The sequence below is a fragment of the Epinephelus lanceolatus genome, chromosome 15 (assembly GCF_041903045.1).
Source record: "Epinephelus lanceolatus isolate andai-2023 chromosome 15, ASM4190304v1, whole genome shotgun sequence".
In the NCBI taxonomy this organism is placed as follows: domain Eukaryota; kingdom Metazoa; phylum Chordata; class Actinopteri; order Perciformes; family Serranidae; genus Epinephelus; species Epinephelus lanceolatus.
Window position 1 is genome coordinate 19,643,414 of NC_135748.1, and position 24,666 is coordinate 19,668,079.

The 24,666-nt window shown below is 39.2% G+C and overlaps 2 protein-coding genes across 3 annotated transcripts in view; one reads left to right on the top strand and one right to left on the bottom strand.

The window, feature by feature from the left end:
* Positions 1–2,151, top strand: part of LOC117267433 (regulator of G-protein signaling 6-like) — a 60,665-nt gene extending 58,514 nt beyond the window's left edge. The window contains exon 16 of one of the 2 annotated variants that reach the window (XM_033643347.2): positions 44–2,151. In XM_033643347.2, coding sequence (XP_033499238.1) covers positions 44–94 — 51 coding nt within the window. In that variant the 3' untranslated portion in view covers positions 95–2,151. The remainder of the gene's footprint in view (positions 1–43) is intronic. The other variant, XM_033643346.2, reaches the window with a different exon arrangement.
* A 4,782-nt stretch (positions 2,152–6,933) lies between these two features.
* The window catches only part of LOC117266606 (zinc finger protein DPF3-like), a 29,273-nt gene continuing 11,540 nt past the window's right edge, over positions 6,934–24,666 (bottom strand). Inside the window, exons 3-11 of the mRNA XM_033641862.2 lie at positions 23,121–23,228; positions 18,514–18,641; positions 16,910–17,005; positions 16,525–16,585; positions 13,923–13,964; positions 13,303–13,443; positions 11,551–11,664; positions 10,612–11,397; positions 6,934–8,956 (exon numbers count right to left, since the gene is read on the bottom strand). Of these exons, the coding sequence (XP_033497753.1) occupies positions 11,237–11,397; positions 11,551–11,664; positions 13,303–13,443; positions 13,923–13,964; positions 16,525–16,585; positions 16,910–17,005; positions 18,514–18,641; positions 23,121–23,228 (851 nt within the window). The 3' untranslated portion in view covers positions 6,934–8,956; positions 10,612–11,236. The remainder of the gene's footprint in view (positions 8,957–10,611; positions 11,398–11,550; positions 11,665–13,302; positions 13,444–13,922; positions 13,965–16,524; positions 16,586–16,909; positions 17,006–18,513; positions 18,642–23,120; positions 23,229–24,666) is intronic.

Below are 24,666 nucleotides of genomic sequence, written 5' to 3' on the forward strand. Positions count from 1 at the left end.
CCCGCAGCGTCTCATGTGTTTTCCTTTCTAATTAACCTTCTAGGGCAAGTCATTGACGGGAAAGCGCCTGACAGGCCTGATGCAGTCATCCTGACACAGCCTGTGCCGGAGGAGCTCAGCCAGACCCTGTTGGAGGGGTGACCGCCACACAGGGGCCAGGGCGGGGGCGCAGACATTGGAGCTGGGCTGGACAGGGCTGCTGTGGAGGCTCTCACACACTGCTCCGAGGACTGCTGCCGTTCTGGTAGTGCAGCACTGGGCCTGCCGGGGTGAACGCCCCAAACGGAACCACTGAGGGAAAAGACAATGCTGACAAGGGGAACCTCAGCCAGCCGACACACCACATGGCATGCAGCATACAGTATAAGCACATTCAGACTAGGGCTGCCCTCTTTTCATCACTTAGTCGGCGAACTGGTCGTCAGGCTGTTTGTCGACTAAGCTGATCGGTTTTCATTTTGTTTTCTAGACGTGTTTATTATTGGATGTTGAAAGCACATCTGTGGTGTTGATAAAAAACTACATTTAAAAGCTATTTGCCACCACATTTGCAATGAATTGACTATTGGTGTAGCTGTGGCATCAACACAGACAACAACCTACAGCATTTTGCATTTATCTCGACTCACAAGGCAGCCAGCAATAAACAAAGTGTGAGACCACTTTTTTTTTTTTTTTTTTTAGAAATATATCCTTTTTATATCCTTAAAATTTCTATTACTATATTATAAAGCACATGACATGTCAATTAAACAGTGAGCATATTTTTGGCAGTAATGAATACGATTTTTTTTCTCCGTCTACATGGTGAACAACGTCTACAAAAAAAGGTACAACTGTCCATGCTTCATTACATTCCAAAATCTGGCATAAGGGCTTAATGTAGCATTCATACTGCACCGTTGCATGTTTCATCTAAATGTCTTTGTTGAGGTTTTTTTTCCCCTACAACAGTGCTTTGTAATGAGACTTGTGGCAAAGATTAATTTAATCCAGTTGGCAAATTGGTTCATTGAACTCCTGGGCTGCAAGTTCCAAATTTGTCCATTTAAAAAGTCTGTGTGAGTAACTGAGAAGCTTAAATACAAACATGACCCGTAGTCCCAGTTTTAGTGTGCACAGTCTCAGTGAAATAGCATCCACCTGCTTTTTGGACTATAATGTAGGTTTTAATGTTTCCAGTGCCATGGGTCCATCTAGTGGTGGTTAAACCACAGGACCAGTAACAGAGTGTTACAGACTGTATTAAACTGTGCTCACCAGGACATCATGATGTCAAAACTATAACTTGTTCTCTGATCCTGGCGATATTACAAGGCCTGCAGCCCAATACGGGATCATTTGTGTTTTGTTGCTTTTTTACTGCATGGATATCTCATCTTTTGGTTTGTCGAAACAATTAAACCTGCCCACTTTTGTATGGCAAAATGTACTCTCCAGCTAATGATCGTCATGTGTTTTAATGACTGTGGGGGGAATGGTGCATGTTATTGGACCATAATGGCATCGGAGGAAGATGGTTTGACTCTCTGAAGACGGCACAGCCCTGAACTGGAGCGACACTTCTCAGTGTTTGGACATCAGAAGCTCTGACATGCAACTGGGAACAACATTTGTCCTGTCACGGGCGCAGCACACTGAACATTAAGGCCTCTGTGCTCCACTGTGGCGTCAAACTTCTTCTACAGACAGAAAGTGCTCGGACTGAGGAGGTTTTAGTCTCACAGCGCCCCTGTGAGGCCAGTGACTGCACACAGTGACAGACCACACTGCTGAATGAGTGAATCACCTATTATTTTCTATTAGAGTCGTTGCAATGCACTGTACAGGTCATATTAATAATATCATAAACCAATAACCTCTTGATTATAAGGTAGAGAGAAATGCTTAACTCGAGTTGATGTACCAAATGTTACTCTCAGCACAAACACAATGACACTATGTACAGGGTGCATTGTAGATGTAAATTGGCTAAATGTCATCCAAAAAGCACACTTTATTATGATATGGGCACATTACTATGCATGTAACATATTCAGGGCATTTTGTGCTTTTAGTTTCTCAATCAGCAAGATTACTACTGGCACTCTAAAACACTCAAGCACCTGCTATCTATTCATGGGTACCAAATAATAAAAAAAAAAAACTTTGGACCTGTCTCTCCTGTGACTCTGCTGTTGTTTGATGTCTATATCAGGTGTATCACAATCCAGGGCTGCAGATATATTACAGTGTGTGTTTTATTCTGACATTTTCTCTGTGTTCACCTCCATGAAGTCACTGCTGTTGTACATGACGGTATAGTAGTACTCATCAGTAGCAAACAGTATTAGGTTAAGCAGATGGTCCATGCCAGCAGCTCTGTGGGGCTATAAGTATGAGCTAGATGCTTACATGAACATGTTTGCAATAACAATGCTGACACAATTATATTTACCATGTTTACCATCTTAGTTTAGCATGTTAGCATTAAACACTGAACACAAACCACAGCTGACGTTGGTGGGAATGTCATTATGTTTGCAGGTATTTTCAGGGCTGGGATCACTTAACATTGGGGATGCCTTTTGTGACACAACCCTCCATGGGTGGGTCTGGGGGGAATTACCCCCAGGTGTAATTGTCAGAAACTTATCAGCTAAACTGACCATTATAAACCAAACCTTTGAAACAAAATGTTTCAAAATGTAGAATAGGAGATTTTTAGGAGGACTTTTAATGACTCAGCACAATTTTGAAGACCATATACTGTAGGGCCACACACAGCAAAGTGCACACACTTTGATTGTTTTATTACATGCTATGCTATGCTATGCTACTCTTTATATCTTTTTTATGACATGCATATTTCTATGACATCTGACTTTTCAGTTACTTTTCACATTGTTAACAATATACGATATATTTGACATAACTTTTTTATGATTTTCAATGACTGACATTATTTTTTATCACATATTGTACTATGATATTTTTTGACAATGATTTTGACATTGTTTTGGCATGCTATGAAATTTTTAGACAATATACTGTGACTGTTTTTTTACATACTTAACTATGACTTTTTTGACATCTATACTATCATATGTTTTCGTATGATTTTTTTCATGATTTGGGACAACATACTATACTATGACTTTGTTTCATGATGTGGGACGACATACTACACTATGACTTTTTTTGATGGTTTTGGACGACATGCTATACTATGACATTTTTTCATGATTTTGGACGACATGCTATACTATGACATTTTTTCATGATTTTGGACGACATACTACACTATGACGTTTTTTGATGGATTTGGACAACACGCTATATTATGACTTTTTTCATGGTTTTGGATGACATACTATACTATGACTTTATTTCATTGTTTTGGACGACATGCTATACTATGACATTTTTTGATGGTTTTGGACGACATACTATACTATGACGTTTTTTCATGACTTTGGACGACATACTATACTATGACATTTTTTCATGATTTTGGATGACATGCTATACTATGACTTTTTTTTCATGATTTTGGACGACATACTATACTATGACTTTTTTTTCATGATTTTGGACGACACACTATGACGTTTTTTGATGGATTTGGACGACATGCTATATTATGACTTTATTTCATGGTTTTGGACGACATACTATACTATGACTTTTTTTCATGATTTTGGACGACATACTACACTATGACGTTTTTTGATGGATTTGGACAACATGCTATATTATGACTTTTTTCATGGTTTTGGACGACATACTATACTATGACTTTTTTTCATGATTTTGGACGACATACTATACTATGACTTTTTTTTCATGATTTTGGACGACATACTATACTATGACTTTTTTTTCATGATTTTGGACGAGATGCTATACTATGACTTTTTTGATGGTTTTGGACGACATGCTATACTATGACATTTTTTCAGGATTTTGAACGAGATGCTATACTATGACTTTTTTTCATGGTTTTGGAAGACATGCTATACTATGATGTTTTTTCATAATGTGGGACGACATACTATACTATGACATTTTTTCATGATTTGGAACAACATACTACACTATGACTTTTTTTGATGGTTTTGGACGACATACTATACTATGACTTTTTCCATGATATTGGACAACATACTACCATGACTTTTTTCATGGTTTTGGACGACATGCTATACTATGACATTTTTTCAGGATTTTGGACGACATGCTATACTATGACATTTTTTCATGATTTTGGACGACATACTACACTATGACGTTTTTTGATGGATTTGGACAACACGCTATATTATGACTTTATTTCATTGTTTTGGACGACATGCTATACTATGACATTTTTTGATGGTTTTGGACGACATACTATGACGTTTTTTGATGGATTTGGACGACATGCTATATTATGACTTTATTTCATGGTTTTGGACGACATACTATACTATGACTTTTTTTGATGGATTTGGACGACATGCTATATTATGACTTTTTTCATGGTTTTGGACGACATACTATACTATGACTTTTGTTTCATGATTTTGGAAGACATGCTATACTATGATGTTTTTTCATAATGTGGGACGACATACTATACTATGACATTTTTTCATGATTTGGAACAACATACTACACTATGACTTCCTCATGGTTTTGTACAACATACTATACTATGACTTTTTTTCATGATTTTGGACGACATGCTATACTATGACTTTTTTTCATGGTTTTGGAAGACATGCTATACTATGATGTTTTTTCATAATGTGGGACGACATACTATACTATGACATTTTTTCATGATTTGGAACAACATACTACACTATGACTTTTCCTCATGGTTTTGTACAACATACTATACTATGACTTTTTTTCATGATTTTGGACGACATACTACACTATGACGTTTTTTGATGGATTTGGACAACATGCTATATTATGACTTTTTTCATGGTTTTGGACGACATACTATACTATGACTTTTTTTCATGATTTTGGACGACATACTATACTATGACTTTTTTTCATGATTTTGGACGACATACTATACTATGACTTTTTTTCATGATTTTGGGCGACATGCTATTCTATGACTTTTTTTTCATGATTTTGGACGAGATGCTATACTATGACGTTTTTCATGGTTTTGGACGACATGCTTGACTATGACTTTTTTTCATGATTTTGGACGACATACTATACTATGACTTTTTTCATGGTTTTGGACGACATTCTATACTATGACTTTATTTCATGGTTTTGGACGACATACTATACTATGACTTTTTTTCATGATTTTGGACGACATACTGTACTATGACTTTTTTTCATGATGCGGGACAACATGCTATACTATGGCGTTTTTACATGATTTTGGACGACATACTATACTTTGACTTTTTTACATGATTTGGGACGACTTACTTTACTATCACTTTTTTCATGACTTTGGAGAAGATACTATAGCATGACATTTTTTCCACACACCATTGTTCCGACTTTTTTGAGATACTACACTATATCTTTTTTAACATACTATACTTTGACATCATTTGAAATAGTGTACTGCCTTTTTTTAAAATTCTATACTATGATATTTTGTGACATTATATAGTGTGATATTAGTTGACATACTTCACTATGTTCTTTTTTTATATACTATAGTATGATAATTTTTTGACAGACTATACCACAATATGTTTTGACATACTATACTGTGATTTTTTTTTTTTTAAGATTATTTTTGTGGGCTTTTTGTCTTTAATGGACAAGACAGTGTGGTAAATGGGGAGACAGAGAGAGTGGGGACTGACATGCAGCAAAGGGTCGCAGGCCGGACTCGAACTCGCGACCGCTGCGGCGAGGCAATGCCTCTGTATATGGGGCGCCTGCACTAATTTGAAATACTGTACTATCATATTTTTTTGACATAATATACTTTGATATTCTTTGACATACTTTATTATGATAATTTTTGGACACACTTTACTATATTTTATGACACAATATACTATATTTTTGACATACGATATCTTTTGACATAGTATAGTATGGAATTTTTTTACATAATTATACTGTGACATTTTTTGACATACTATACTATATTTTGTGACCTACTATACCATGAATTTGTTTGACATACTATCCTATGATATTTTTCCACATACTATGCTAAGATATTCTTTTGACATAGTATACTGTGACTTTTTTTCCCCAAACTATACTATTACTTTTGTTTGACCTAATATACTGATATTTTTTGACATACTGTACTATGACAATTTTCGACACACTATACTATGATATTTTTTGACATACTGTACTATGATAATTTTTCGACAAATATACTATCACATTTTTGACATATTATAATATGATATTGTTATGACATATGATATTTGGACTTTTTATTACTCTTCAATGACCTTTTTAATGATATACTTAACTTCCTTAGTTTTTATGCAATTCTATACTGTGACTTTATCTTATATTTTTATGACATTCTACACATGGCATTTTTTGTGATATACTACTGTATTTCCTGGAGTAAGTATTTGCCTAAATCACTGGAGTCAATTATTTTTAAGCTTTCTTCTTTAAACCTACAGTTAACACAGAAAATATACCTATTGCAGTCAGACACTGTTGCTTATATATGTCTTCAACCAACTTGTGATTTTTCAAGGAGCAGCTACCGATCAATAAGAGCTCCCTGTGCTGGAGAGTCTACGTGTCATCTTGTTCCTATTTAGAGTCCCAAGCTACCTCTGCTCTCACAAACTCGTGTTTTTTTTTTTCCCCTCTCCGTCTGCTCACAGAGTCTGAGGGTCACTCCAACCTATCGATCCAGTCTAGGATTCTTCTGCTTATCAGCTGCCTTCTCAAAACGACCCCCGGTCTCCCTCAGAAAAACCTCATCCAGCATTAACATTCATTCTTTATTCTTTTTCTTTATTTTTTCAGAACAATAAAAATAGTTTAACAAACAAAGACTTCTTCATTCTCTCCATTTCGACTCGTATTTACAGCTGAAGAGGAAACAAACGCTCAGTCATGTCCATTTCATCTCCTCTTGGCTCCGTTCCCACCCCAATTCCTCCCTCTACACCCCCGGCAGGCTTTGACAAGAGAGTACCAGGGCCTATTGCTGTGTCTTTGACGAGGTATACAGGCTATTCAATGATTGGTGACACACAGTTCAAAGCAGACATCACTGACTTTTGCATTTAAGAGCTTCTCCTTTTGTTCAGAACTGCACCACACTAGGCCTGTTCATATACGGTAGGTAACATTAAGCAGGTTATGATTGATGACACATGCTTTCACTTACTGGCATGACTTTGGAAGATAAAAGACACAATGACCCATTTAACTGTGGAAACACCACATAACTGATACAAGAGAAGAAGACAAGATAATTGAGAAGTCTCAGATCCATTCTTTGTCCAGAGGAGATAAACTGTTGTGTGGAGGGTCCCTGAGGGAAGCGAAGAAAGATGGTTTGAATGCACAAGCACTTAACGCGAGTTACACCAGACACATAGGATTTATGGTTAGCTTCAAAAACGGAGCGGCTATTATTACATTGCAGCGATACTGAATAATCACATGGAAGGACACAGACCTCTTACATAGTATGTGCAACCTATGGACCTAAAAGGCTGTTTGATACAGTACTGCAAGCACCTTCTAAATGTCATAAAGCAATTAGGCCCTCTAAAGCACTCAACGGAAATGTCACATAACTTGGATTTACAGTTTTCATTTCTCAGTATGTGGGTCTGAGCAGAGTTATGCCTCTCTACAAACAATATTGTTCTCAAATGCATCTGAGATGATTCTCACTGCTGTCACTGTCTGCTGAGACGGTAGGTTTCAAACGGAAAGCGTGACACCAGGCAAAAATCAGCAGAGACCAGACGAAGTTGAAGCTTGTTATTGCGATGTCTTGCTATAGCATAAGACTGCAACATCCCGAATCCCTCCAGGGAGCTGATTATGATGGGATCCACGTGTGGCGTTATTGTCCCTCCTTGCCAACTGAATACAATCACATGAATCAGGGCTGAGTGGCTGAACAATCAACAGCAGAGGAAATGAAAAGATGCCTGAGTAGTTGTGGCTATTGTGCACCTGATCAGGACAGAGGTATCAATACAGTCTGAACAAACCCAAGAAGTCATACTAATCAAACTTTAAAGAGTTCAAAACATAGAAATATCATACAACAGAGAAAAGATGAAAATAAAAGAGTTATATTACTGCAACGCATTTGAGTCAGAGTGAGATCAGAGAGGCCCAGGAAATAGAGAGCGAAAACAGACAGAGGGACAGAGGCAGAAAGATAAAAACCTTTGCGTCCATGTCAGCATATTAATACAGTAGTCCAGAGGTCTGCATGTAATAGTGGTGGATTTGAGCACCGTGTCTATGGCTGGGGGTCAGGGGGTCACTGGTCCAATCGGGTTGGAGGGTCATGGCTGTCAGAGCTGGTTTCCAGTGCAGAGCGGCAGGCTGGCACAGTGATGAGGATAATGACGTCCTAGTGTCACATCGGATCACACGGCAAACACACAGTCACAGAGCAGGAGTGGGCAGGCTGGGCCGCAGGGGCCCCAAATGCACCCGTCGGGCACAAACAGTCCAAAGGCCTGGCCTTTAGTGTTCCCATAGCTCAGTGGAGTTCCAGCACAGTGCAGAAAGGATGAAATGAAGCTGGATCTACTCACATTTCAAATGTTCAGAAGGGATCAATACATATCGTCAAGGGAGCAGTTGCTTCAATTAAGCCACATGGCCTGTAGAAGTGGTGGATGTCTGTTCATCCGTTTCAGTCAGTTATCTCAGGCCCAAATCAGAAGGGACATGAAGGCTCATTAGTTTTTCAGAGTTAAATCCTCTTCTTCACTGGTCACCCCCACCTCTGGGCCACATGCCAATGTGCTGAGTGCTCCTACAGTATAGGACAGACAATATGGATTAGATTCACACTTAATATGTCTCGACAACAGTCTACAGCCATGTTAGCAGCTCTGTGAGGCTGTCCTTAGACACAAAGGTCCTTTGAGCTACATGCTAACGTTAACATGCTAACATGTTCACAATGACAATGCTAACATCCTGATGTTTAGCAGGTATAATGTTTACCATGTTCATCATCAAGGTGTTAGTCTGATAACATTTGCCAATTATGACAAAACACAGAGTGCAGAATTTCAGCACAACAATAAACCTTTAACACATCTGAGAATGCTCAGACGTTCAAGGTCTGGCTCTGCAGGAGAGGGAATCACTGCTTGCTGGGGTCGTGGCTAGGCCAGATACTCGTTTAACTGACACTTTAAATTATAGGTTCCAAAATCTGTGACATTATTTTTGCAATATTTAAAAATTGAAAATTAAAGTAGCACTAGGGTGAGAGGCCCACACTCTAGATTTAAATAACTGATGTAAGCTTTCAGCTGTCTCTCAAACTCTCTTGAGAAATCTCAACTAGTATCCAGTCCAGCCACAACATAGTATGTCAAAAAAGTTTCAGTTTTCAACATTTCATAAAAAATGATAGTATAGTATGTAAAAGATAAAAGTCATAAAAAGCCATAGTATACTATGTCATTAAAAAAAGGCCATGAAAAATGTAAAAAAAAGTCCTAGTGTGGTTATGTCATAAAATGTTATGAAAAAGTCATAGTGAGTATGTCAAAAAAAAAATTGACATTAAAGAAAAGTCATAATATAGTATGTCATTACAAATAACATTAAAAAGTTACAGTGTAGCATGTCATAAAAATGTTATAAAGGGGATAGGCAACCTCCGACTCTTTAGCTCCTCTCCAGTGGCCCCCTTCAGCTAACAAACAAACTAACAAAAAAACACAAAACAACTAACAAACAAAAAATAACGTGGAAATTAATGAGTTATTTTTTAACATTTAAATTTTCATTTATCAATGCTGTAGGCACGTCGATCATCTTGAGCCCAGCACCTTGTCCTCTACATTTTGCCAAATCTCACCAAATCTCAATAGTGGTGGCTGCAGTGGTTTCAAGTCTCCCTGGCTTGGCTAGCTTTGAATTACAAATCAAAAAAAGTAAACGTTTAGGGAGAAAACAGAATTTAACTGTGCTTGAAGAGACTAATTTGTTTTTACTGCCATCTCTGCCATGTTAAAGGTCCAAATATTCATACATAGCCCACTGCAGTGCCACCTGGTGGCAAGACATGGTAATGAATGCTCATTTAGATCTATTTGTAATGTTGACACAACAATTTAGATTTAATAGGCTATGTTTCCTTCATTGTAAGGCTTTCTATGTTTTGTAGCTCCAGACAGATTTTTTAAAATTATTTCTGGGCAAAAATGGCTCTTTTGCTAGTGAAGGTTGCCAACCCCTAGTAAAGTATGTCAAAAATGACATAAAAAGTCACAGTTTTATATGCCATAAAATTGTTACACAAAGTCAGTCTATAAAAAAAGTCATAGTATAAAGTATGTCATAAAAAATCAGCACATTACAAAGATGTATTTAGACATAATCAAATCAGCGCTAATCAAGCATCAGTAAAATTTTCTTATATTCCAAACAAGAAAACAAACTGCTGCTTACCTTTCATTTATTTAGTCGTCTTTCTCTGTAAAGACTTTTTTTTAAAGGCTTCTTCATCTCAAAACACTTCCAGTGGCGTGTAGCAGTCCTTCCATTGGTTCCTTCATTTTCATACAAGTTTAATCCAGAGTTAGAGCAGAAGCAGAGACCTTCATCGTCACACCCGACTGCTGATTCAAAAACACCCAGCAGCTCAGGTACAGGTCTGCAGTGACATTCAATCATATCCCAAACGTACTGTATAATTTATGCCTTTAAATTTTTCAATTGTTCAGATTTCTCCAGTGTTTTTTTGTTCATCACGTTTATGCTCCTTCTGCTCCAGTGACGGGGGAAAAAAAAAAGAATCACTCCATCTTCTGTTTTGCATGGAGACTGAGTCACTTGTCAAGAAACACTGACAGTCGTTCATAGCCTTAAAAGTTAATATATATATTTATATATAAAAAGGTGTTCATAAATTATTCAACAATGTTCAGTAGATAAAATACCACTTGCATTTCTGTCCTGAAATTATCACTTTGTGCTTTCTGCAAACAAAAAACATTGAAAAAGAAGCAGCAGATTTTTGCCAGAGGTTAATCCATATAAAAAAAATCGTCTCTTTAAATCTAGAAGGTTCTCTCTATCTGTGTCGGTTAGATATTCCGTTGCTGTTTGTGGCGGGCTCCTCCAGCTCGTCGTCCTCAAAGCCATGAAAGGTGGAGGTGTCGCTCTCCGAGGTGGTGCCGAACAGCTCCTCTGCTCCAGTAAAAGTCCCGTCTTCCTTCTCTTCTCCACGGTCAGCTGGCACACAGGACAGCACAGGAACACAGTCAGTGGACCAATTATTTCTCATCATACATTTCTATCTGCATCCACCCCTCCACACACATTAAGAGTATCAGTTCTGACAGAAACGTTGTGTATTGTATGTATATCATAATTTGGTACACTCACTTTTGCATTGGCAGGTTGAGAAGGGAGACCCAGATTTACCCGTTTTCTTGATCGCACCCTGGCATTTGTTACAGTAGTTGTTGGGAATGCTGGTCCCACCTGGACCTTTTGGACCTACAAGAAAATAAAAAAACATAACGTTTTTTTAAGTACAACACTTACACTGTGTGTATTAATACTTTTAATACTTTTGTATTTCTATTTACCTTACTTCGCTCAAAATAAACTACACATTTTTTTCATTTAACAAAGAAACTCAATCAGTGTCTTCATCCCATCAGCCACACAAGGAGTTGGAATTAAAATGATGGGAGTATTTGGTGGTTTTGTGACTAAGATGCATAACATATACTGTCATCATACAGACATTTTTCAAACAGTGACTTAATTAGTTTTAGAATGTCTTTTTTTTTAAACTTTTAATATATAACATTTAAGCATTAATTGTTCATATATAAAATTGTATTTTGTGGTTTCTTTCTCATTGAATGTAAGAAGTTTTCTTTGCACAAGGCCACCAGAGACGGTTGTTTGCACAATCCTGTTTATATGAATCTAACATAAAAACCATAAAAACCATAATAGAAACAGAAACATTCATTGTTTCTGTAGCAGAAAGCTAAGGATTATGCGTGTGCAACCATGCAGTACAAATATGTGGCGCAAATCTGGTTACAACGCACGATGGCGCCGATATTTCCCTGGAACAGAGAGCTGCAGGAATGAGTCCTAAAACCCGGAAATTGGCATTTTAGCACTCCTGGTTCCCTCATCTTAAAGATAATGGGCTTTTCTTAAATGGGTTTTTGGTTAGATGCCTGAAATAAGGTCTGTGATTAACACAAGCTTAAGAGACGTTTATGTTACTCGTCAAGAAAACAGCTTTTTTAAGGTGATTCAACTGCTCCTCTATTAACGACAGCCATACTGACAACACACCAGTGCCACAACATTCATATTATGATATTACATTCATATTTAATACTGGCAGTTGTATAGAGCTATCTGTATTAATGCAACTAATATGCAAATATACGCATACTAACATCTCATGTTTTGTTTTAAAGCATAAAATATGTCAGCAAATACCTTATTCATGAATTCTGAGGCCACACGGTTGCTAACAGGTGGCTAAATGAGACTACAGAGCATCATCATGCCGAACACCATTTTACAGCATCGCTGTGGTGGTGACCTTGAACGTCACCATGTTGTAGACCGACTATGATTTCATTATGTGCAGTGCAAAACCCACAAAAACGTGCGGTGGCGAAACAGAAATAAATGGTGAACCAAACACAAAACTAAACAATGAACGTAGTTCAAACTATTATGGAGTGTTTAGAAACATTTGTCAATGTTGCTACATTTAGAAATATTTTTGATCAATATCTCCTGTGTGTTTATTCTGTAAAATTTGATGAAAAAACATCAGATTTTTCAATCTTTTTTTAAGTTATGACAATTTTAATACATTAGTCAATTATTATATTTATTGACTTACACATCCTTTTCGCTTGGGTTGTGCAAATTTTAGAGATATCGAGATACTCAAAGAAATTACACCACAATAAGCAAAAATTCTAATGTAGACACTGGCAGAATAAAGTTAAATAGAAACAGAGAGCGCAGCATTGGAGTGGAGCATTCTGATGGGACAGACATACATTTAGATAGTAATGGTGAGTAATGGTTTGTTTGATGAAACCAAACATTAGGACACATGACAGGTGCAGCAGTTTGACTTCTTACGTTTGTGTCTGTCTGTCTGTTGTGCAGTGGGGGATTTAGATGCCACTGAGCTCCTCTCTCCGGCTCTGCCGTCCTCTGCCAGGTGGGAATGGGTGTAGTGGTAGCTTAGTCCCGTGCGGTTCCTGTAGCGCTTTGCACAGACTGCAACAGAGGGCAGATGTTCAGGTTGCATTTCTGTATCTAAAAATAATTTAGGCAACACATCGTTTCTAACTGCAGGATTAGTGTTTAGGATAAAGGCCTCAATATGCTTTAAATGTAATGAGACATTCACAAAGAAAAGAGTCAAACACCCACCAGTGTGTGGTGAGCATCATCAAGTATAAAAAATAAATAGTCATGGCATTTAATGAAGTAACTACTCTACTTGTGATGTAAGAGGGGGAAAAAGTAAGCACTTTAGATCTGATTACAATAGTCAGTCAAATAAAAGACAAACACAGACAACATAATAAGCATGTCTCAGTTTCACAGCCCCAAGGGCACTTTTCAGCATGACAAGAGTAAGATAATATAGGGTCTAAATCAATAATCACAGCACTTGTGACATGACCACTGAACAACCCATCAAAACAAATATCCTAAAAAAAAACTACTGTCAAAAAAAAAAATCAAGGTACCTGAGGCTGAAGATTTCGCATTCTGCTTTTGTTTGTATCTGTCTGAAACAACAAAGAGGGAAAGAGACGGAGAAAACAGCATGAGTATGTGAAGAGTCACAACATCCAATACTGCCCAACTGGAGTTTCCACATACAACTTGCATGTACAGGAGTACTTAAGGCTACAGTGACACTCGTTCACCTGGTTTGATCCTGTGGTTCCATTTCAAAACTAGAATTACCACCTCTAAGGTTGTATGCCTCTGAGAACCAGTCAAGTTGCAGTTAAAGTTAACATCCATGACTGACCAGATTCATATATTGCCATGACAGCTGACAATGCTTCAAACATTGATGCAAGAAGCTGCATATTCTAAAACACGGATGCTTCAACCTGGCAGCACAGATGAGCTACACAATCAGCACAGTTTCAAGATGGACACCCAAGATTAGCGTCACCAATTCAGTATCTGACAAAATGTCTCTCCTTCTATTCCTCAGTTATGGAGCCTGAAAAGTGTTTTTGCAGAACTTCATGATGTCACAGTGAGGTTCATGGTTTTAAATAGAAAATGCCGTAATTTCATCATCTTATTCTTTTAAGATATATGTGTGGGATTATGCCTAAAATCTAATCAGTTCATTGTTGAGTCCATGTGGACATTTGTGCCAAACTGAGGAAATTCCCTCAGTTTTCTTTTGTGGAGGCAAAAAAACTGTGCTGGTAAATGAGTACAGTGGGTCAACTTTTTGACAGCATTGGCCCTGAGATATCACTTTTTGGATTAACCTCTTGATCTGTGGATAAACATACACAGTATGAAGCTAATAAGTAAGAAGAGGACAATTAAGACTGCGGGTCTTTTTTATAACTGCTTCTTTAGCAAAACTTTAAAACATGCTTGAATATAGCCTTTAAAAAATGTTTAGAATATGGAAAAGAAACCTTAGTGAGAGTGGAGAAAATTAGGAGTAGATTTTTTTTTAAAATATAGTATATGTCACACTACAGGCCTCATGCAGGAGGTCTTACACAAACAAATTTTCTCTTATTTTTGTTCGTATCCATGATTTGTTCTAATTTTGTTAGTTTTTTTGTTACTATTCATTGTTTTCTGGCATTCACTGATTTTTTCGTATTTTTGCTCTTTTCTGACGTCAGACAAATGTGTGGTCAAGAGCACTCTTACCAAGATAATAGGAAAAAGATCTCATTTTCACTGTCCACCAGTTGTTTCTCCAGTATGGGGAAGTTTTAAATTTCGGTAACATAAAAAACAAAACCAAAAAAACAACTTTACAAATTAAGATTTTTGGGCACAAACCATCTGAAAAAATATACAAGTGCAGCTGAAACAATTTGTCAGTTGATTTGAAAATTAATTGGCAACTGATTTTAAAGTTGTAGTAGTCATTTTTCATGTAAACACATTTCATGGTTCCAGCTTCTCAAACATCAGGAGTAGGACTTGCTGCAAAATTATTTTGATTCATCAAATTTAAATTTTTCTGCACTGAGTATAAATATATTTTATTATTATGATGCAATACTTTTAATCAGGACTTGTACAAGTAACAGAGTATTTTATAGTAGTATATTGGTATTCTTACTTAAGTGAAGGATCTGATACTTCCTCCACCGCTGCTGCAGACATGGATTTTACATCATCACAAACAATTTGCAATCGCTGGATTTTCCTGTACTGACACTCATAAATCATGTGTACTTTGTTTAAGTTTCTTTAACAGTATGTCTATTACACTACTGCAGAAATTCTTCTTCGCACAGCCTTTTTTTGGTGGCACTTCATCAATTTTTCAAAACCTGCACTTGTAAAGTGTTTAGGGGGGTGCTACCTATGCTAATGGGGGATATATGATCAAGTAGGATTCATCACTCAGCACACCTGGGTAAGAGCAGATTGGAATGGCTCAGAATGTTTGGTGCATCTTAAACTGACTTTATTGTTTCTCTTCAGAGAAAATGAAAAGAGAAATTTCAGAGAATGTTGCTGCATGAGGCCCTAACACCCAGAATACACTGCCTGCATGAGTAGTGTCTGACGGCTACCTTGCTGAACTGCTGCGGCCCGCATGCGTGCAGTGTTTACACAGACAGTGTTGCTGCTGCGGAGCTGCCTGCTGCTGTAACTACTGAAAGCTGATACTCATTTATGGAGCCCTGCAAGCCACTGCATTGTCAACAACACAGTCATGACAATATTTTACAATAAAAAGCCTTGTGTTAACAAATGAGGGGATTCTGTCGACACATTCTCAGAGGGCTTTTATTTAGAAACAGGAACAGGAAAGGTTGAGTAAAAACGAAATATATTTTATCATGTCTGAGACAAATTGTACTGAAAGGTGATATAACTTAAATGTGATTATCAAAGGACCATTTTTACGGTCTATTTCTGCAACAACCATTCACGTCCAGTGGGGAAAAAAATAGGTGAGACTATTAATTTCTCGATGTTCTGTCTCTGAGCAGCAGCTGAGCTGTCTCTGAGCAGCACTGCTCCACAGGCAGTGTGGCCTGGATGACTCTAAACTAAGCATTGGATAAAAGGATATGACACTGGAACAAAGCTCATGTTTCAGAATTTATCTTTACTTACTGTCACAGACGTATGGCTTGTCGTCATCCATATCTGCCCTCCTGCGGCCTGAACCCCGACCCTGAGGAAAAACATCCAGATACTGTAACTCTGAAATGAAATCTACGTCCAATGCCTTCCAACACACAGCTGCAGCATCACAAGTGTGTATCATACAGCCACTACCTATGCAAAACAAATCACACTGGGTTTAATGGGATTTGATGTGGTTAAGGTGTAGTATATAATATGACTGAACAATTAACCCAATGTTCACTGTGTGTTTTATAAAGAAACAAAACTGGTCAAGAATCTGACGATCATTAAATCTCCAGTGGAGCTCTGACCACAGTGCAGCTGACAGTAAACTCGAGTGCATGACAACCTGTGTAGTTTGAGCACTTACTCTTCCTTTGCCCCGATGTCTCCTCTTGGGAGTGTCCACCTCGTAGTCGTCATCATCATTGAAAGCATCCTCTGCTGCGTCTGCCTCCAGAACCCTCTGAGACAGAGAGAAAGACAAGGGACAGACCATTTCAGTACTCATTCATCTCTCGTTAAAGCACCAGCTTGCTGGGAGAAAAAAAGCACACCCAGCAACAACAGAGAGGAAGGAAAAATGAATTTTTCAGCTCTAGACATAAGATGGGTGCTTTGGTGACACATGTTGAAATGCTTACAGACCATACAGGTAATTAAAGGACCAGACAATTCCTTTATTGGTAATTTGTTTAGTACCAGTTTATAAATGAATTTATAAAAATTATCTGTTTATCTTGAGAGGAGAGACGAGCCATTATGCTCTGAGCCCTGCCTTCCTTTGTGTCCTTCCTGTAAACATAATTGAGATATGACCGACCAGCAGTGTTATGCACAGAGCCGAGCCTGCTGTGGGTCTTGCTCATGTCCAGGACAAGAAGATCTCCACAAGGCTCACCAGCCTCACCTTTGATCTTACAGTAGTGACTGTCCAAACCATTTATCACATTATAAGGCAAGTAAGTAAAAATGTTTTTGGCTACTATGTCAAGAAAAATTAGGAAGATAAAAATCCGAAACCTTTTTGGTGACTTTCAAATACTATAGAAAGTTTGTTACAAATATTAGCTGTGTAAATCATAAGTTTCACGACGATACTATACATCAGTTTTTTGGACAACTGTATGATATTTGCTGATATCACAAAGTCTGCGACAATATGATTTAGATTTGATTCATGCTTTTGGATGTAAATGGTGCCATGAAAATTTCCTAAAAATAACAATAGTTATCGATGTTTTCACTTTTATTTTAAAATTTTTGGGGGGCTTTTTGGCCTTTATTTGAAAGGACAGTGGTAGTGTGAGAGGGGGAAGAGAGAGGAGACAACATGCAGCAGGGGGCTGCCGTCCGGCATGGAACTCACAGCCACTGCGGCAAGGGCACAGCCTTTGTATATGGGGTGCCTGCTCCACCAGGTGAGCTACTCAGCACCCCAATGTTTACACTTTGAATAAAAATATTTGATGGGTGATCAATGAATAGATATATATTCAGATAAATGCAGCCCTAACAAATCTGTATTTCTGGCACTTATTCCAGCTCATTATTTAAAGGTTGTGACCCATGGCTGAGGTAAACTGACCTGGTTCCTAGGTGTCTGTGGCCCTGCACAGTTACTGAATCTACATATTTTTCCCCTATTTTTAAAAAATGTATCATTATGTGAGCATAACTTATCTATATGAGCAAATATGATATTTAGTGAAATGGGCATTCAAAGTCTACTTGTCCAAAATGCCTCGCAGTGAGACGCAGTCACCTAATGAGCCCTGCAGGTCTGCTGGAAAAACTTGGCAAGTTGTCTTGACAACCAGTCGGGGCGCAACACTTCACTCTCAATGCCAGGCCCTTCAATCACGAGTAATATCACTGAACATTTACACTTCAAACATTTCTCACACACACACACACACACACACAGACACACAGACACACAGACACACACAGTGAGCGTTTAGAGTAACTCACCTGGATCTCCAGGAGACTCTCCTCGTCGTTCTTAGAGTTGTTCCTCTTGTCTAGACCCTCTCCTCGTAGCAGAGCCTCCAGTGTGGTGCTCTGGGTGGGCAAGGAGTCCTTGGACATGAGGCCACCGTCTGCACAAAAACAAAAACATGTGATTAATCATCAACACAGTGTTCATACTTTGAGACAGGGGTGCTCAAAACTGTAATGACTGAGTGCCAATTTAGGGAGTCAGCGTGTGACTGAGGGCCAGCTACGTGCAGTTGCAACTTGTCCACTGAAATCGCTAGATTTACCTAACAGCACTGGTGTTGATATGGTTCTCATGACACTCATGAGGTGCCACTAACTGCCTTTTGTAGGTCGTCATCCCTCACTTGGCAGACACTTGTCTGGGGGGGCGCGGTTTAAAGTAGTCTCCAAATAGCAGTATTAGGGGTTAGCACCCAAAATAAACTGTTTATTTTTCTCATTTTTCAATCATCCACAAGGCTCCACTTCCGTCAGTGTGCCACCAGGAAAAATATCCCCCCAAGGTTTATGTTGTTGTTCATGTCATTATACGCTACATTATGGACCTAGAAGGCTGCCGGTGATCGGCACATCTGGGACAGTGCCGCATCATATTCAGTGTGTTTCCATTAATACACCTGCAACTTCTACCATGGATATGTTTCCATTCACATACCCAACAACTGCCAAACAACACCAGCACACTGTTCTGTTGTTATGCATAACTCTCTCGCCAGTGCTGTTGTAGCTGACCGGTACTCAAGGAACCGGCAGGTGTGTCTTCCACTTCCAGTGTATTAATTTGAACTTGTCATAGTAACTGACTGACATGCCATTGTTTGCTGTGCTAACCTCAATATTTGGATACTGTGTTTCATATCACAGGCCCACAAATATTTATCCAGATCTCATTATTATTAGACTTTGATCCTCTGCCTGACCCTCCCTGTGTGTGCCCAAGGGAGTTTAATTTATTTTAAACAGTCTAGGCTATTTAACTGTTCTATATCATCAAGCTATTATTAATACAAGTAGGGGATCTTAATACAAAGTGGTAACCACTGTATGTGAATGCAGGAATGAGTTTTCTGTGCTTTGATTACCTGCAGGTTAGTTCTTCTGAGGTCATTTTGATGAAAGCAACTAAAAAGTATTGTAATAAGTAAACTAGTACTCTACACAGAGAGAAATATTTTAAAGTAACATATTACTTTTAGATGAATGTAACTAGAAATATGTAATATATTACAATTTGAGAGTAACTTGCCCAACACTGCCAAGTCACTGAAAATGAAAGCACTGAAATTGACAGCAGATAATTAAAGTAAATGCAGAGATATCAAGATTTTTCTTGCCCACAATCGACGCAATTTAATCTTGAGTATCTGCTGATACAAGTCCCTGTCTGATACTTGTATTTTCCTGGATGATAGTGCACAGTGCACACTTCAAGCAATTACAGTTATTAAAAACAATCCAATATAAAGCCTATGCTTTACAATTCAACAGCTCTGCAATGCATTCAGGAAAAAAAACTGCATCCAATCTGTTCCTTTGTGTTTTTAAAACTATAATTTTTATTCTTTTATTTACAAAACAACAAAGTTTAAAATAACAAACCCTCTCTTTATTCTTTGTGGCCTTGCCGCTGTCTCGAGGGAGCGTTTCTGTCCCTTTAAGAGATTATTATCCTGCAGCCTTGCCTGGGTGAGCCCACCTGAATGAAATGTATACCACTGAGTGTTTATTTTGGTCGTGGTTATTGTGGCTTTGGTTGCACTTGCAGCGGTGTCGTGACTGTGGCTGTCATAGATTCTGCACCAATGTCTATCTGTCCTCTGAGCAGGGCGGTGAAACAGCATGCATCATAGATTACAGGATGCAAGAGACTCTCACACTGAGCTGAAATGGAAAAAGTGCTTATAACTTCAGTAAATAACCTCAATAAACAGTCTCATATTGCATTTTGCTGTCGCTTATGGCGTGTGGTGTTTTGCAGAGGGCGGGGCTCAGCCCTTGCTCATACACACACATGTAGCTCAGCAGAGTGGAGGAGAGACGGAGCGTTGGAGAGCTAATGATGGCTGCACTTGTTGTGCTGCAGTGCATGAAAACTTTGAGAGGGAAAACACCTGTGTAACAGCTAAAACATTGGGTCAAGTTCTTACTGGCTCGATATAACCAATCCCAATCAGTTAAAAAATGACTTGATCAGCCTTGAGACCAACCTTTGAGATCAGATCGGGACATCCCTCATATAATGCATGCATTCCCTGTCATGTTCAGGGGCCATGCAAAATGTTTATGAGGGCAGTGGGCTGCACTTTGAGCAACACTGCTGTAAGGGCATGCAAACACATGTCTATTGTTCACTTTAGGTAAATAAAAAACTCCACAGGTATATGATTGAAGCAGTGGAGTCTGTACATTGTTAATGATCCCAAAGGTGCAGTGTGTTACAGTCCTCTAGCATGTGCTGTTTCCTCTCCTTCATCACCATCAAGAATTGTAACTGTGACAGGAAGCATCAGAGCTACAGTCTCTAACCTATGTGAGCAGCTTTCTATGAACATGTTTTCATTGTGTCTCATCCACTCACACTAGACCTAATAAAAGCATGTGGCAAATTGCTGGAGCTTTTGTTTGTTATAGCGGTTTCCATCTTTATTGCCTGCAACAGTATGTGTCATCACAACTATTATTCACAGCACTGTATTCCTGAAGAATGTATATTTTCATTCTGAAGAGGAAGCATTGTCATTGCTGTGCTCCCAATGATGCTGCACTGTGCAGACATTAGGCTGACTTTGTCCACAGGAATCTCTGAGGTACACTGTAGTTAAGTGGCTTATCGCTTTAACCTGAACACATCATGCAGATATCTCCTCCCACAGTACAGCTGAGGATCCAAACAAACAGTGTAGGAGGCAAGCAGGTTGAGCAGACAAAGCAGAGCAAACAAAAGCTTTGACAGTCAGTCAGATCTGCAGATCTTATTTACACAATCTCTTCTCCACAGACAGCTTCATGATCATCCAGTTGCTTTGTGGGTGTTTGAAAAGAGGACACACTTCAAAGCCCCCTGACTCCAGCTTTCTATCAGCCCTTCATCTCACCACTGCGCCCACTAGAAAGACTTTTGCAGAATATTGAACATGAAGTGCTGAAGTGACAGAAGACAGCATAGGTAAGAGGCAGATATGAGGTAGGCGTGAGGAGCAGATACAGCACGCTCCTCTAAAATGGGCCTCCTCCACCATGCGGCAGCAGCCCCTCACCATTGTGTCTGCACACGTTGACTTTCAACTCTCCGCGACGAGACAGAACCCCCCCCTCCCCTCCCTCCCTCCCAACCCATGGGAGCTGGGGGGCTAAAAATAGAGCCGGCAGCAGCCTGCAGCACGGAGCTGATTCTGCATGCAGCCCCCGTCTCTAGCACACCATCAGTTAGACAGCCTGCCGAGGCAGCGAGACAGACTCTGGCTGCTGCCCTGTGCTGGCCACCTCTGGCCAGCTGTGCAACGTGCTCCGTATAAGAGACGCCAGGTTAAATCAGGGTATGTTTCCCCTCCGCTGGGCACTGGCAGACAGCGCACACAATCCACTGTTGCTGGAGAACAGAAGGGACAGCAGGGTGGTGGTGGTGGGGTCTTAGCCAGCGCAAGCTCAGTGGAAAACAATAGGCTACAGTGGGATGTGTTTGGGAAACAAAGGCTTGGTTCATATGCTATCTTTCCATCTTGCCTTCTCTTTCCAGGCCTGCTCCCTCTTTCTTACTTTCTCAACTTCCAAAACATTTGTCTTTCCACCATGAAATGCAGAAATTAAATCTGAGCTGGCATCATGATCGTTATTTCCGTTTAAAAAACACAATGGATTTCTCAGTCTTTTGGAGAAACTACTTGAAAGTGAGAGATGTAACATAATGTTTCTGCTGGAGGCTCTCCTCTTTGTCATGTTCATTCCTATGGATAGTGTAACATCCCAGCGGGTATGCAAGCCTTGGGCACAGAATGGACCAGTTACTTGAGCTCAGGATCACTGGCTACAAACACACACGCACAGACGGCATGGCAGACTACGAGGAGAGATGAAAGAGTTGTTGGAGTAAAAGAGACAAAACCAATCAGCGAGGGAGGTAGTAAAGAGAAAATAAGATAGAGGGAGAATATAGACAAGAGGGTAAATGTGTTGAGTGAGCGGTTTCAAGTGGCAGCCCGAGAAGGCCAAACTTCATTCCATAACATTTATTAAATAGTGTCTGCAGTGGCTGAACTCTGTCTCGCTGCTCCCAGCAGTGGTAAATCTAATTACATGTTCTACTTCTCACAAAACAAGTTTACCAGCCGGGCTGAACACAGCCACATTTCATCCTCTGAAAATGACTGGCACCCTGTTCTGCTCGGTGCGCGGAGACAGAGTGATATGCTTTTAGCCAGATTATTCCAGATCATCACCAGTAATCACATGAGCTGAAGGAGGTGGTGGAGGTGGGAGACAGGGGAGGGGGCGGAGAGACGGCTGAGCGGGAGGAGAAACCAAGAGGAGCAGAAAGCGACGGGCAGGTGGGCTGCTGAGGAGAGGCTGCAGAATCTTACCGAGCTGGAGACCGTAGATGCCCAGGCGTGGATCTGTGGCGTTGTGCAGCCGTCTCTTCTTTCTCCAGCAGCGGGCGGGGTATGTGTACATCTGCCCGGCGCCGACCCCTGTACAATAACAGTTGTAAACATGCCGACAAGACAGAAACACATTGATTGAAAAAGCCATACGATCTTTGCCATGTAAAAACACTTTGCAGATATTAAAAGAAGAAAACCAGATCTGGTATATTACAAGACGTGAAGATCTTCACATCTTTGAGTCAAATTGTCACACTGGTTATATTTATTTATTTATTTTTTTTTTTGTAAGTGATTTTGGTGTTGAGATTTATAGACTTATAATTTCTGAGGCGTTACTGAGATTATTACATTGAGATTGCTGGAACCATTACTGATTAGCTCCAATATTACTAGATGACTGACAGATTTCTTTCTTTGTTCATTTCAAACTGAAAATCTTTTGGGTTTGAGCTGTTGGTTGAACAATACTAGCTGTCACCTTGGGCTTTGTTGAAACTGTAAGGGACATTTTTATCACACTGTATTAAAGCTGTAGTGGATACATTTTATAAGAATAACACGTAATGCGTAACACGTAATGCATTACCACCTGAAATAAACTGTTTATCGTTTTTATTTTTAATTCATCCACACCGCTCCACTTCAGCCAGTGTGCCACATACAAAAAAATATCCCCCAAAGGTTGTTGAGTCTTGTCATGTCACGGCAGACTACATCATAGAAGGGTGCCAGTGATTGGCACATCTGGGTCATGCCGTACTGTGCGTTATCATGTTCAGTTTGTTTCCATTAATATAATGACGTACAACGTATCCCGTTCTGCTTTTGCTTTGTTTTTTCTTCGTCCCAGTGACTGGCACATCTGGCCTGAGTGATGTTAGTAGCCTATATGTTGGATGTGTTTCCATTCACATCTCGTACAACTGCAGAGCGACACTGGCACACATCGCGTACTTGTGTATAATTCTCTCTGTGGTGCTGCCGTAGCTGACCGGCACACCAGGAACAGGCAGGTGGGTCCTCCAGTTCTGGTGTAATAATTTGTGCTCGGCATAATGAGTTAAATGTACGCCGATCCATTTGTTATGCTAACCTTGAAATTTGTTCATTGTGTTTCATATCATAGGACCACAAATATTTATCCATATCTCAATATTGATCAGACTTTGATCCTCTGTCTGCCCGGCTCTGTGTCCAAGGCTATTTATTTATTTAAAAAGGTCTAGGCTATTTAACCTTTCATTAGGATTTTTTCTTTAATGACTGGGTCAGATCTGTGCAGCACTGGATTTGGAATGAACTGTAATAAACTGGAGCTTCTGTGCTTTGAAACAAACATGACGCTCATTTTTTTTTTTTTTTTTTCCTCATCCGTTTAAAATGCCTATTAGTTCTTCTGAGGTCATTTTGGTGAAGGTAATGCAAAAGTATTGTAATAAGTAACTTGTTACTCTACAAAAAGTGATATTGTAAAGTAACTAGTAATTTGTATTATATTACATTTTGAGATTACCTTGCCCAA